Here is a 15,210-nt window from a genome sequence, read left to right as displayed (position 1 = left end):
TTTGACTCAGAGCCTCGAGGGTGGCTTTTCGAGGTGGGTAAAAGAGAAGGTGCAAATATCTTTGCACCTGTCCACCACGTCCTGCCTTTTGTGCATCGACAAAGGTTGCGGAAACTCCTGCCCTACCTGCGCATCACCAGGTAGAGGGTGGCATTGCGGCCGCAACCGTACGGGTGCAAGCTCGGCGGGAGGGCACTGGGACAGAGGTCGGTCGCCCGGGGCAAAGCGCGCATCTTGTCTACGAAGGCCACGGGCATCTGCACCACGTTGGGGTGAGGGGGCAGCTTCACTCCGTCGCCAAGGCGCCTGCATGTAAGAAGCGCACGGCTCGTACGAAGCGTGGCAACTTGGAAGTGGAGACGCACAGAAAATGTTCGAAGCAGCAACCAGTAGGTGGGAAGAAGACCTGGTTTGGAACGAGATGGCTTTGCACAAAGTTCCGACGTAGAAAACGGTGTGGCAAAAATGTGATTAGAAGTCGGGACTATGTGGAGTGCAAGTTCGTCTGCTCCTTGAGCAAGGGTTGTGGTGTCGTCAGAACGCGGAGCACTGATTGGCCTTGATTGGAAGGATAGTGGGTAGACCTCAAGGCAGCGGGCATTGAAGTATACCCACTATGCCTCCATTAAAGCTGATCGGAGCTTGGCGTTCTGACATCAGTGCAACCCCTGCACAAGAAGCAGACGAACTTGCACTCTGCACAGTCGATGACAACTTGAGAACAGCAGGAAGTAGCTTTGCTCGCCCCACCTCCTGCGCGAGCTTCCTACCTTTGACGACTTTTCGACGTCTCTAGTGCACGCGCGCGGCCAAAGCACGGTGGAAGGCGTGGAACACGAGCTGGAAACCGGGCGTTCGAAAAACATGCCCCACTGCTTTTGTTCCAACAGTTACTGTAAACAAGGATGGACAATGTGTACCATAAGACAACATTAAAAAGATGTGAAGCTGCAAAAGTTACTCTTAAAATGTAATTAACTGAAAATTGATTAACTGAAAATTCATGAAGCTCGTGTGAAAATGCAGTTACAAAACAAACTAAAACTACAGTTACACTTTAATCGATACATTCGAATACATTTACAGTCGACTCGAAAAGCAACTAAATGATCCTCCGATTACCGTATTTTGCAGACTATAGCCCGCAGACTATTGTATTCACTCGAGTAATAGCTGCACTTTTTATGAACAAGGCCCTTGCGTCTACTTTACCACAGAGCACACATACAGCCAATTATCGTGTTGCACATAAATAACATAGCGAATAACTAGATCGAGAACACGAGTCTCCATAAAAATGCAATCTTCACAGATGGTATCTTCGCGCGAAGACGTTATCTCTGTCCTGTAAACCGCTGGAATCATACTTTCGATCGCGGTGATTGGCAATCCGCGTGCTCCGCGGAAAAGCGAACCCTCAGGTTTGTTTTCATAAACAGTGTAGCTATTATTTGAGTAAATACGGTATACATATATATAAGTTGAAATTTCACCCGGTGCAGACTATACAAGGATTTGTTCTTTTTACGGCAAAGCTGTATACCTCTACCAGCCAATGATTTTTTCACGTCGCTGGCGTTGTAAGCAAAAAAAACTCCTGGCGAACAATTGAAGGCAATACAGCATATCTCCTTTGAAATCAGGCATGCAGCATACAGCTCAGTATCCATTGCAATAAAGAAAACCACAAAACAAGCATCAAAACCACATGATGGATGATAATGCGCATGTGAACAATAGGAACACCCTCCCTTGCGTTCCGGTAAATATTAGGTTTGCAGCTGCTTCGAAACGGGTTGACATCATTCGAAGCACTTGTATGAAGTGCAAACCGCATGATGGATGATAACGACGCCTGCGAACAATGCGAAGCACGTTACTTCTCTCCGCGCGTGTTTCCCGGTAAAGATTACGGTTGCGTAAACTACTCAGAGTAGAAAAGTACCCAACAGCAGAGAAATCACGTAGTGACGTCACCACGCTTTCATATACAAAAGGGAGACCGGCTTAGCAAAGAATAACTCTACAGGGAGAACTGAAAATCTCAGTGTGTATAACACTGACCATAAAGTAGTCATGAATGTCGCTGTGAAGTAATAAAGGGTGTGGTTAAGTACATTTCACTTGTCTCTGGTTTCACTCTTTGTACAGCCACGTGTCTGAATTTTCAAGTGACGTTGCAATTGGTAATCGCTGTGGGTGTCATTTACAGCTTCGCTGTCCAACAACCTTCACAGCGTGGATTGGAGCCACAGTTTTTTTCTAGACCATTCACTGCGACAAGACGTAAAGGATTTTATGAATAATGGAGTATAGTAATGTTGATTTATGTAAGATACAAGCTTTTTTGTGAGCTATGATACAGCAGGCATTTGTCAAGGCATCCTGTGTATGATCATTTTTACGTTTGGACTGGGCACTAAGTGCAAACTATGCACGGTGTGCGGACTATAGTTAAAAAAATATGGTACCTCCCATATTATCTCACGGCATCCAGGTATGTCAACATATGCTGACCTACCAGTTCAGTTTTCAGTGTAAGGAACATGTTGGCATAGTTTCTTTCTGAATAAGCCTTTTGCTCAGAGTACAGATTGAGGTAGCGACAACACATAACGCAACGATGAGACTACAGTCGCCGACCTATTTTTCGGACGCTGAAATTTCGGACATGCCCGATTATTCTGACCATTTTCACGGAACCGCCACTCGCCCCATAGAGTTAATGTATAACAGTGACTGAAGTTCCGGACAACCGACAACTCGTCCTTCGATTTTCCGGACTGATTTGCGGCCGCCAAACCGCCACCACTTGCACTTTACACTTCCCTTTGTAGCCACTCTCACTGTGAACCGAAGCGCCGCCATCTTTATTTTGTATGTAGCCTCAACACCGCGTTCTTCGCATTCAATGCGACACCGAAACAAACTGGATTGAGGCTACAGTCGTATTTTTCGTGCCCGCGCCGCCCACACCGCCCGTGCTCTTTCGTTTCGCAATTTTGTTTCATGCTGCGCGTTGAAGTCGGTCGCAGTCACGGTCGGGTCGTCGGGTCGTGGTGTCGTGTTCGCCAACGTCCGGGAGCGACGACGTTATCCGCCGCCGTTGTAAGTGCGCGTGCCTTCTGCCGTTTCCCCCCAAGCGGTGTCAAGTGGCGCCAACTGCATCTTCAACTGCGTCAACGGCGCCGACGAAGACTCCAACGAAACGCGGGAGATACTCCACAGTGACAATTGAAAAGAAAGCTGCCATCTTCAGGGAAGTGGAATCTGGCCGCAGCCAAGCGGAAGTCGCAAAGGAATTCAAGATTTCTAAGCAAACAGTCTCCGATTACATCCGAAACAAGACGAAGATAAAGAAGGCCGCAGAAAAGTCGACCAAATCTCGACAGAAGAATGTCAGCAAGGGCAGCCACCCGAAGCTCGAGGAGGCCCTTCACACATAGCTAAACGTCACAGTAGCCAAGCGGGTTCCGGTGTCCGGTGACCTTTTGAAGCGAGAAGCAGAGACCCTTGCGCTTCAAATGAAGATCACGAATTTCAAATTCAGTGATGGCTAGGGATGCCGCGAACTTTTTTCGAATTGAAGTTTCGATGATCGAATCAAGCGGTTCGAAAGGTTCGAAAGATTTCGATTTTTCGAATTGTCTATATCGTAAAATTCGACGGAGGTCGAATTTTCGAACTTGTTAAGCTAAGAAGTTCGACGCTTTTCGAACCGTCGAACTTATTACGCTAAAAAATTCGATCTTTTTCGAGCTTTCGAACTTATTGCGCTGCAAGGTTCGATGCTTGTCGAACTTCCGAACTTGACTGACCAAAAAATTCGATATATTTCGAACTTTCGACCTTATTTATCAAGAAAATTCGAAAAGTTTCGAACTTTCGAATTCTGAAAAGTCAGAAGTTCGACGAACTTCGAACTTATAGGGTAAAAGTTCGACGTTCGTCGAACTTCGAAAGACCGGCGGACGGTTTCATTTGATTTCAAGTAGTGGGGTACATTCGTAATTTTTTTTTTCTAGAACTTTTACACGCGGTGCTGCGTTCCTTACGAAAGACAATGTCATTTATTTCAATGTTCTGGCATGCTTAGGTTTAAAGAAATAAATCCCCGAAGGGGCGAGGACGGACGACGGGTTTTTGACGATTATCGTTTGTGCCAGATTTGAAGCACGCTGCGGCCGGAGCTATTTATGGTAGATATGTTATACTTTTTTTTAAGAATGATCTATGTATAGCGTAGGTAAGTGCCGTCTTAAGATGTGATTATTGTTATTCAACGTGAGTTTCGAAGAAATGTCCAAACATGTATCTGCATGCAATTATGACCTAAACTTGATATTTATTTTCGTGTAAGTTGTTTGAGGTATCGCATTTAAATTAACACCACAGACAGTACATATCATTGCCATCTGCAGAATACAAAATAATATATTTATTGTTTTTTCACGTTAAGGAATAAATTAACTCATGGCAGAAGATTTCTAGTAGTGTTCAAGTTCAGCACGTCATTAAAAGAAAACTTTTTTTTTTTTTTTCGCTTCACGTTCCTGGGACGTGTTTCTTTTAGCCTGTACACATTTTGGTAAAAGAAACTTGTTTCGAAGTTTTGAACCTCTGAATATGCAAGAATAGAACACTTCCGACGAATTCTTGATAGTTTTTTTTTCCTCCTGCTTTTTATTCCTGCATTCTTTTTTTTTTTTTTTTTTTTTGTTACTATCGGCACAGGTGTTTAGGTCGAAAAGACAGCTTTGAACTTCCGAACCACTAAGCATGTGACGAGCAGTGCCTTCTGACAACGAGTTTCTAACCATGACCATCTACGCAACCTTTTATGCAGTGAAGAGCGACAGTAGCTATACATATGCATAAATAATTTCAGATTAAAATAAGCTCGACCACGCCCTCTTTCCCCGTATTGTTTTCTTTAACAGTCCGAAATACCTGCAAGGGGGAGAAGAAGGCTGAAGCCCCCCCCCCCCCCCGCTACCCTCTTTCCCCCCGTTTTTCCTCTTCCGACGCCACTTGTATGGTAGAACGCTCCTCGACCTCGAGTTGTGTCGGCTTTTGTGCTTTTTGCGAGGCGATTCCTCCGTCCCAGAAAATAAACCTCCAGTACAATTATAAACTTCACCGGATCGGATTACTACCAGCGTGCAAGGGGTGGCGAGCTAGTTTGCCAGGTCGCTTCAAGGTTTCTCTGAGCCTCAACCTCCTGCTCGCCCCTGGCCGTTTCGAACTGGATGAGTCTCGTAAAACAGTGTGTTCGTGCAATCACTACTGCGTGATAAACCCCCCCCCCCCGGGGGGCTGGCGGTCACAATTCTGCACTGGCAAATATTCTAGCACGTCCGGGACACTCGACGTCTCATTTAATTGCCTTACCAACTTCGCAGAATCTAGATATCACACCCTAACTTTTCGAAACTTGATTTCGTGAAAACAAGTGAGTCGTGAAAACGTTATTTGAAACTTAAACTGTAGAAAAACTTTAAAATCGGACTTCAAACTTTGAAAACTTGGATTAAAAAAAATTCAAAATCTTCAAATTTTTTTTTTTTTTTTTTTTGAATTTAGCGTTAAAAGAGAATCGAAACTTTCGACTTTTCGAACTTTATGCCAAAAGAAATTCGAAATCTTCGAATTGTTCGAACTTCATGTCTATAAAAATTCGAAGCGTTCGAAGTTTTCGAATTTTTTTTACAAAGAATTTCGAAATCTTCGAATTTATCGAACCTGTAGTAAAAAAATATTCGAAATATTCGAATTCGAAATTTTAGAAACCGTGAAAGCTTCGAAATTTTCGAATTCGAAACTCCAATGTGGACAAAAGTTGCGAATTTTTCGAAATCGAACCTCGGTCGGTACGAAAATATCGAAATTTTTCGAAATCGAACCTCAGTTCGCTTCGCAAATATCGAAACCTTTCGAAATCGAACCTAGGGTGGTTCGCGACATCCCTAGTGATGGCTGGCTCCGGAATTTCAAGAAGAGATACGACCTTGCATTTAAAAAAATGTGCGGCAAAAGTGGTGCCATTAAAAGTACAATCGTCACAAACTACCGCGCTGAAAGACTGCACGCATTGCTGCACCAGTATTCGCCGGACGACACATTTAACTGTGACGAAACTGGGTTGTTCTACAAGATGTTCCCTGAGAAGAGCTTGCCCCGTCTGGTGATCCTTGCCACGGCGGAAAACGTAGCAAGGCGCGAGTGACTGTTATGGTGGGCAGCAACATGTCGGGCACCGAGAAGCTTCCGATTCTGGTGATTGCCAAATCTAAAAACCCGAGGTGCTTCAAGGGGATCTTTGCCAGTTTTGTATGAAGCGAACAAGAAAGCTTGGGTCACCCAACAGCTCTTTGAAGGCTACGTACGCAAGCTGGACCGCAAGTTTGAATTGCAAAAGCGCAAAGTTTTTCTCTTTGTAGACAACTGCGCTCTGCACGGGCACATCTCCAACCTGAAGTCCATTCAGTTGGAGTTTCTACCAGCAAACACAATGAGCATCCTTCAGCCGATGGACCAAGGTATAATCCGAAATCTGAAGGTCCACTACAGGGCACGCCTGCTCGGACGTATGGTGTTGTGCCTGGACAGTGGCAAGACATACTCGGTGAATTTACTGTCAGCTATCGGTATGCTGTCAGATGCATGGAAGGCGGTAACGCCCGACACCCTTCGCAACTGTTTTTGCCACGCGGGATTCACTCTTGATAGCGAGTCGGCCGTCGAAACCGAAGGCCCCCGTGCCGGATGCACAGTTTATCAGCACAAAGAACTTGATTGCCGATCTGCGCGATGGCAGTCATGCAGTTCCCCCTGCCGTGACATAGACAAGTTCACGGACATGGACAGTGCACTCGACGTGTGTGCTGACTTGACGGACGAAGAGATCGTTCGCCAGATCCTCGAGCCAGACAGCGAATCTGACTCCGAGGACGACGCGCCGGGCATTATACGGCCGTCCAACGCGGAACTCACCCAAGCGCTTATGGTACTTTCGTTTGTATTCAGTGACAGAATGACTCTTGCTGAAATGCAAAACCATCTGATCGCCCAAAGGCGAAACACCGTCCAGCAAACCATCGACCGGTTTCTCGAGCCACTTGGTATGTAAAGTGCCAATAAAGGCATTTTTTTGGCAGATTTCACTTTTTCGGACTGCGCGATTATTCGGACGTTTGCGCGATCCCCGTCGAGTCCGAAATATCGGTCGGCGACTGTAAAACAATGTGAATTTGGGTATTCCTTAGCATAACTTTAGAGATGTAACTGTAACTGCACTAAGTTACCCCAAAACAGTAACAAACACAGGGTGGCATCTACTAAAATTTTGCATATTTCAATTTTTTCTTTATAAAAGACAAAGTATCTTCAACTTCTACAGAAATTAAAGGAAACATTCACTTGGCCCTAAAGATGTTGTTTGTTGCTTTAACTAGTAATCCCCAACCATGTGATCTGTCCATTCAGTAGTTCCTCACTCTATAGTATCGTTGAAAAAATGGAAGAAGGCGGAGAACAACAAACAACATTTGAAGGTGAAGTGCATGCTCCCTTTAATTTTTGTGCAAACTGACAATTTTAGACAAACTTTCCAAGTCATCACAGAGGTGGGACGACTTGCCATCAGAAATGGTAGAGTACTCATCCCATTCCAATAAATGTTTTCGTGAACAAATCAAAGTTTCCATGAATGAATAGAATTTCCGAGAATATTCCCAGCGTTGCTTTTCTCCAGCATCCCCTGTGCAGTGATGTGATTGGCCTAAGCCATTTTGGAGCACCTTTCAAAGCAGCCAAAGCAGTGCTTTGGTGCAGCAAAAGTAGACTTTGAAGCAGCCAAAACAATGTTTTGGAACAGCAAAAGTGGCTTTCGGAGCAGCTAAAACAGTGTTTCGGAGCAGCAAAAGTGGCGTCTGAAGCAGATATTCTTAGAAAAATAAAAATATTTCTTTAAAGTGCTGGACAAACTAGAACACTTTGCTCGCCGCAATAAACAAATTATAGTCAATTTAGACTACCAAAATGTGTCATGACATGACACATTTTGAAATGCTTCAGTTAAATGGTACATACATATGTACCCACTATAGGTAAATAAGAACCAAAATGCACATATTAAAATTTATTTGAAAATGACCAGCTTAGTAGTAAATATCACACCATTAGGTTGACTAGTTACATAATAAATGGAAGCAGTCCCTAACTGTTAATACACGTGACCACTGCAGTGCAATGCGAAATTGTCGCGTAAGAGGAGATGGCTGTTCGATCGAAACCATGCCACTCCGCTCCGTCGCCAACTGGTTCCCAAAATTCTACACAAAATGTAACTGTCCAGCATACGGGGAAAAAAAAAAAAAAGTTTAGCCGCAGGTGTTTGCCAGATTGGCTGGCAAAACACAAGCTAAACACACACACACACACACACGCACAAAAAAAAAAAGAACCTGAGCGCATCGATGCAAGACATCACGAGCCAGGGTCAAGAAGTTCTTGAAGCGCTTTGTGCAACGACTGAGCTCGAGACAAACAAGTGCCCTGTGCGGGTTCAGCGTGCAGACATTGCCTTAACTCACTTCTCTTCACCAACTTTTTTTTGTGGCAGATTTTTTATGTGCCGGGGTCCCCCTCGAAAGAAAGCCTACCGATAGAAACCCGGGTAATCAGTACTTCCAAACAGCAGTCTTTGAGCTAGACGGATTTTTGTAGCAGCGTTTTAAACAAGAACAGGAATGTTGATGAACATTAGGGCAGTCCTTACGTTTAAGTTTAGAAAGCACCATATCTGCAGCGACGTGGGGACGGCAACGCCCAACGTCGTGCGACCACGGTGACTGGCAAGCAGGGACCAAATAGTTTTCCCACGGCCGTTGCTTTCAGGAGCAACTGCTTCAGCTCTCAAAGCAACTCCTACCACGCAAAAACGTGGTTTCGTTTCACAGCATGATGGCATGGATGGCACCCAGCACGCTAGCGTCGGGATATCCGCAGATGCCCGCGTCTACCGTTGAAAAAGTTTTAAAAAATATGCGAGGCGACAAGATCAACGAGAGCGTGAAACGAGAGACGGCGGTAAAAACCATGTAAGGACTGGATGAACGATTGATGCAGGGTACTTTGTGTCGGGCGGCCGCTTGCGCCACCTAGCTCACGAGTGCTTAATTACGGTACTCAATATAGTTTCAGTTTTGAAAGGCGACCAAAATTGGTCTCTTGGCGCAGATTACTAATATTTTGGCAAAATGTATCAGGATGTAGCAGGGTTAGCCCCTTGGTGCAGCTTGGCGCAGCAATCACATCACTGCCTGTGTCCCCCCCTCAGGCGCCCCGACTGTACATCCCTCAGGGTACCTGGGGCCACCAGGGTGAAGCCAGGCCGGGAGGCACTCCTTGTGGAGGGACTGCCAGACGGACGCTGCGGTTGACTCAGCCGAGTAGTTGAACATCACCTTCACGGCCAGGTCAAAGGCAGGCTCAGGCTCCTCTGGGGAAGGTACAGAAAACACTGTACATGGAAGGACCCATACTGTGAAAGTAGTTCAACATCGGCACAACGCATACTATGCATTGTGCCTGCACAATCCACAGATAGGAGCGTCCTCCGGAACAGCAAAGGAATAAATATGAGGGCAACTCCACTCAATTCTGGAAATTCCGGAAGTACCGAGTGATCTCACATTAAAAAGCACCAACAGAAGGCACTATGACGTTTGCTTTGCGACATCTGGGATGTATTTTATGTTTAAACATGTTTAAACATGAGTAGCCAGCACCATTTCAAGACTGCCGAATTCTCCATAGCACCTTCTATTTTTCTTCTTCTTCTTCTTCTAAACATGAGCAGAAACCGTGGGCAAGGCAGCACGGCAGGTATTTGTCTTCAATGCCCTTCCATCAAGCTATAACCACAGAGGACAGTCCGTGTCCGAGGAATGCCGGTTTTTATCAGTCATAACGCCAGTTTTTGCATCGAACTTTGCGTCAGAGCTCGCCTCTGACACAATGATGGCGGTAGCTGTCACGGCTCATGTGCAGTCGCGGAGACACAATGAGAAGAAAGCATGTGATCTGTACCGAGGGTTCCCGAAATTCCTGCCGTCGTGGAGCTACACGTATTGCAGCAGGTCTTGACACCCAAGTTCCTAGTACACATTGTTGCTCGGTCACACTGGCAACCGACCAGTATTAAAGGGATACTCTGGCGACTTTTTTAGCTACCCCAACTACCGTAAAATACCGCACATCTGCCTGTTCCACACTAAGTGCCCATTCCCAAATTTGTAAGATCTCAGAAAATACACACAGTACATCTATATACAAAATAGATGACCGGACAAGCCATCCCCATTTTTTCGCGATTGTCTCCAAAGTTTGAGTGGGCACTTGCCTGGTATTTTACGCCAACTATATTTTTGGAATCACCAGCCTTTACCCTTTCTGGTACGCTATTTAGTATCATCAAATTTAGAATATTTATTGTAAAATCAGCAAGTGAAAATATTGCCAAAACCAACATACAAATATACCCCCGCCTTTCTGTGCCGTGATGTCAAAGGAAGGCAGGCTTGCAGGTCAACAGGTTAGCCTAAAAATGGACGAGCATTTGTGAGCATTTCTTTCGTGCTGCTGCGCATGCTGGAGCGAACTTTTAAAGCATTTATTTGACACCATGAAACTGCTTGTAATCAGTTGGGAACAAAGTCTACAGTGAAAAAAGTGAACCCCTGCCTTCTGCTGACGTCACTTATTTATTGTTGCTAGTAGAAACTTTACAAAGCTGTGTGTTGGGCTAGTTGGTATTGGTCTTGGGTTGCCAAAGGCATGGTAGCGCTTTTTTGGACGAGGACAAAAGAAAGAAAGACAAGACAGACACGAGCGCTGACTGCAACTATTTAATCAACATGGAAATGAGGCATATATACACGCTTCGATCCTATCAATCAACCAACCCCAGGCCTAGCCGCCACCTGCATGAACTGCACTTCCTTATCGAAAAGGTCGATAGATGCAACGCTGACACACCCCAGCCCTGCCCTTTTTATTTCGTCTGCTTCAATAATCTCCCTAACAGTTCTATTTTTATGTTTAGCAAGTACGGAACATGAGTCAAACAAAGGTTTGCATCCGCAGTCATGGCAGTGCACTGAAAGATGGCCATCCCGATAGTTTTTTACGTTCAGACTATGTTCTCGGAGCCTATCGTTCAGGCATCTCCCAGTCTGACCAACATACTTCTTACCGCATGTTAAGGGAATCTGATATACCACACCCTCAACAAAGATAGAAACTTTAACTCTGAAAAAAGAAAAGCCGTTTACCATTCCCTTTAACGTCGGATTAGAGCGCAGCTCTTGAGGAGGAGGATGGAAGCGTGCTGAGGGATAAGTGACTCCTTGAGGTCACGTGACCCCAGGGGGGTCGTGTGACGTCACGGGTGTAATGTGACCTCGGGGGGGGGGGGGGGGGGGGGGGGGGGGGGATCCCGTGACCTTGGATGGGGGGGACGGGGACGTGACCTTGGGGGGGTTACGTGACCTTGCAGTTACGCCGATGGCGACAGCGACACCGCTCAAGCCGGAAACGGGCCCCTAAGAGCTGCGCTCTAAAACACGGTGAGGACCAAAATTATGGACTCAATAACTTTACGAAAAAAATGCATTTTTTCCCAATATTTGGGTTGCTGTTTTAAGTATGCTTCTTGGTGTGTTTAGGAAATTTTCAGGCAAATCTGGGACTATGAAGAAAACGCCGGAGTACCCCTTCAAAGAGATAATGAAGCAAAACTTTAAAAATACCTCTCACGTTCCGAAATAAGTTAAACATGGTAAACTTAATCTGCTAATGACAATCTCACACTTGTATTTTGAACAAATGGCTATATTTTTCATTCCAAAATACCGATTCCAGCGAGCGCTCAAAGATGAGCCATCGAAGAGCTCGATGCATCACAAGAGCTGAACCAATTGATGTCATAGACATGACGTCAATTGGTCCAGCACAGGCAAAGCTGCTTGGGGGCTGGCATGGTTATGAGCTTCGCCACCTGGCATCTTCAACGCACTAAACCCTAGTCGTTTTTAGTTCCCCTACGCGCTCCTTAAAGGAGTTTAATAGACCGAGAGAGAAGGGAAATACAGTCAGAGAGGGCTCGCGCAGACGCAGCTGGTTGCCATACTTCCGTGAAGCGGTGCTGCTTTTAAGTTTAAAGTGACGTAATGACATACAGATTATTCCTCAAGCAAACAATCGGTGTCTCCGCGGTTTGACCAGAATGAGGTTGACATTTAGACAATAAAATAGTCACTAGAATTTTGTTGCAGTATCCCTTTAAAGCAAACCCAGTGTACGGACACAGATGGACGAATGAAAGAATCGATGCTGAACCTTTCTTCAAGTTGGCTAGCAGCTGACGCCAGTTAGCGAGTGTGCGTATGAAGCATACTAGCACAAGGTTGTATACACTTGACCAACGACTTGAATCCTCATAAACTGAGACGCAGATGCTGCGAGCAGGGCCAACAGTGAAAACTAAACATTGCAACTCACTAGAAATGACGCTTCAGCACAAAGTGACAAAGACACGTAGTGCGACAAAGTATTATGGATCCTTCTTCCACGGGACATCTGCTTGAAGTATCTCGTGCCCACATTGCGAGAGTTATTATTCACCGCTGTCCAAGAGCTCATCCTAGAAAGCTCACCTTGCAGAATGTCAGCTGTCAACCCAAAAAGTTCGAATGAGGTCCCTCTCCCTTCATATCTAACGTCGTGCCACTCGAAGCAGCAGCATATCTTGCCCTAGGTTCGAGCGATGATAAAAGTGCTGTAGTACTCTACCTCGTTTGCGGGGCTGCTCCTTCCAGCGGGCGCTGTAGACGACGGCATTGCTGCCCGTGTCGAGGTGTTCGCCCAGCTCCAAGTCATCCAGGGTCAGCGTCCCCTTGTCCGGCACACGGAACGAATCCTCCTTGGGGAATTCGCTGACCAATTCCTGCCACACATGCCCGTCCGTCAGCGCAGGGACTGGAGTCCTCCGCTCGCTCGCACGCCACCCACCCTTATGGCGACGCAGACGCTCTCCAGCTCCTCCTCACTCGTCACCAGGGCCGGCTTGCGGATCAGGCAGATCCCCGTCAGTCCCATTAGGGGCAGGGTAGGGCCGCCCCAGAGCCTCCGAGCGGCGCGCCTGCCCAGAACTGCAGCACTCGACGCGCTCCATGCCGGCGGCCCTGCGCGCCCTGGGCTCGAGAACAGCCAGGGTCTCGGGCGCGACACCAGGGACCTGGGGCTGGCGCGGGCCCACAGGCCCCGCCACAGGACCCTGCTCCGCGCCAGCACGGTGGTCAGGTAGGAAGGGAACGCCGAGTCGCGGACCCGATGGCCGCCATGCTGCAACCACTGCGCTCCCTTTGACAGCGCCAGCCGCATCTCTCGACCTCGATCCGCTGGCGGACTTCACACGGAATCACGAGTTTGTTTCGGTGTCTTCGAAGCCTAGGTTGTCACACCTCTGGTGGCCTGGCCCAGGCTGCCACGGCCGCGGATGTTTTCGTCTACGACGTCCCAAACAAGGTCGGCTCCGATCTCTCTACGCAGCTGACGGAGAAAAACAAATCAGCAGGGTTGCCACTGGATTTAGAATCAAAGTAGCCAAATCACGCGCAGAAAGTAGCCAAAAGTAGCCATTTTATTCGAGATTTCGCCAACAAGTCGCTACACCAAATATGCACAATATCAAGGTATTAAAAACAAGAAAGAAAATTAATAGCGAACACTTGCGGCAATCAGTCGTCGACTTTTTTCGTAAATCTCGACCTGGAAGGTCGTCGGAGAGACGATGGGCCGGTAAACATGCCGGTAAACGACGAGGGAGGCCGCGGCGGCAGGGTTGACAGGTTGGGCTATAAATAGACAAATTGGGCTAGTTTTATTTGCAGTTGGCGGGAGAAAATGGTAGTTGGCTATTTGGCTAGTATTGGGCTATTTCTGACCTGTGCATTGGGCTACTTCTGACCTGTGCATTGGGCAATTTCTGACCTGTGCTGGAACCAAAATGCCTGAAAGCCCTTGGGTTTATAGGTTCAAATGTGTTTTTTAGAGTAGATAGATAGTCTTTATTCGACCCTGGAGGGTCGCAGCACCACAGAAAGGCCATTGGCCTGTACTTCAGGCCTGTGGTGTCGCAGTATTACAGGAACTTAACACAACAGTAACAAGGACATTAACGGTAATTTTAACGCAAAGGTCATATGGGATGGTACGTATCTGTCCGAAAAGGAGGTGTCCATCACTGCCGGAGGAAGTCTAATGCTTCCTTGCTCCAGGCTTTTATGTCCTCTTTCTCTTGGGGGGCGCTTCAGACCCTTAACCCTGATAAGTTTGCGACAGTAAACAAATTTGTCTTCTTTTTGCGCACCTTGTGCAATTGTTTACCTCCGAATTTTGTCCGAATGCAAGCATGTGTTGTTATTCCTCCATCTCAACAAGTGACGGCGCGATTCCTTGCGGCCTTAACAGCACCTGTTCTGCGCATTCTTTAGGTTGTCTGTTGATTGGCTCTCCCGTGACGTCATTCTGGTCATCATGCCCCGATAGCAAGCGTCCCAATACATGTTGTCATGCGCTTGTACGAGCGTTTCAGGAAGTTCGCCGAACGTGCAAGGGACGCCATTTCTGGGACATCTGGTGGATAAAAATGTATTATGTGTCTTTTCTGCTCAAAATAAACGTTTCAAATGATCAGTTTGTTTGTTTGTTTTGACATTTGGCTATTTTTGGGCTATATCTCGTAGACGTTTGGCGGGTTGGAGTTCAAACACCTGGCAACCCTGCGCGGCGGTAGTCTGCGATGATTGGCATTGGGCGCGTTAAGTTAGCGAGCTCCAGACTCCGGACATCTGCGCTCGAGCGCGCGGGTTCGGAGCGTAGCTTAACGGCGCACTTTGGTACCGAGGCGCCATCTGACGCCTGCTTTTTTAACGTTTCCGGTTCCGGCTTTCCGACGCGCGCTTGAACATGGCTCCCGTCCCGTCGAAACATCGAAAAAGTGTTTGGTCGACGACGACTTCGATGAAATAAGTGCGCGGAGACGGCGGCAACATCGAGAGCTTGTATTTATGCTGCACGCTGTTGGTGCGGCGATTAAAGGTACGCCGAACGCCTTCTGAATTACCAAAAGCCTTAAAGAATGAC

General features: G+C 46.7%; 1 protein-coding gene across 1 annotated transcript in view; it reads right to left on the bottom strand.

The window, feature by feature from the left end:
- The window catches only part of LOC120837792 (serine/threonine-protein kinase Pink1, mitochondrial), a 42,469-nt gene extending 28,766 nt beyond the window's left edge, over positions 1 to 13,703 (bottom strand). The window contains exons 1-4 of the mRNA XM_040207384.3: positions 13,075 to 13,703; positions 12,856 to 13,009; positions 9,370 to 9,502; positions 127 to 306 (exon numbers count right to left, since the gene is read on the bottom strand). Coding sequence (XP_040063318.1) covers positions 127 to 306; positions 9,370 to 9,502; positions 12,856 to 13,009; positions 13,075 to 13,446 — 839 coding nt within the window. The 5' untranslated portion in view covers positions 13,447 to 13,703. The remainder of the gene's footprint in view (positions 1 to 126; positions 307 to 9,369; positions 9,503 to 12,855; positions 13,010 to 13,074) is intronic.
- Positions 13,704 to 15,210: the final 1,507 nt, after the last annotated feature.

Source organism: Ixodes scapularis, unplaced genomic scaffold (assembly GCF_016920785.2).
Source record: "Ixodes scapularis isolate PalLabHiFi unplaced genomic scaffold, ASM1692078v2 PGA_scaffold1__304_contigs__length_218370807, whole genome shotgun sequence".
NCBI lineage: Eukaryota > Metazoa > Arthropoda > Arachnida > Ixodida > Ixodidae > Ixodes > Ixodes scapularis.
The sequence above is the reverse complement of the archived record's forward strand: the minus strand, read 5'-3'. Positions and strand labels throughout refer to the sequence as shown.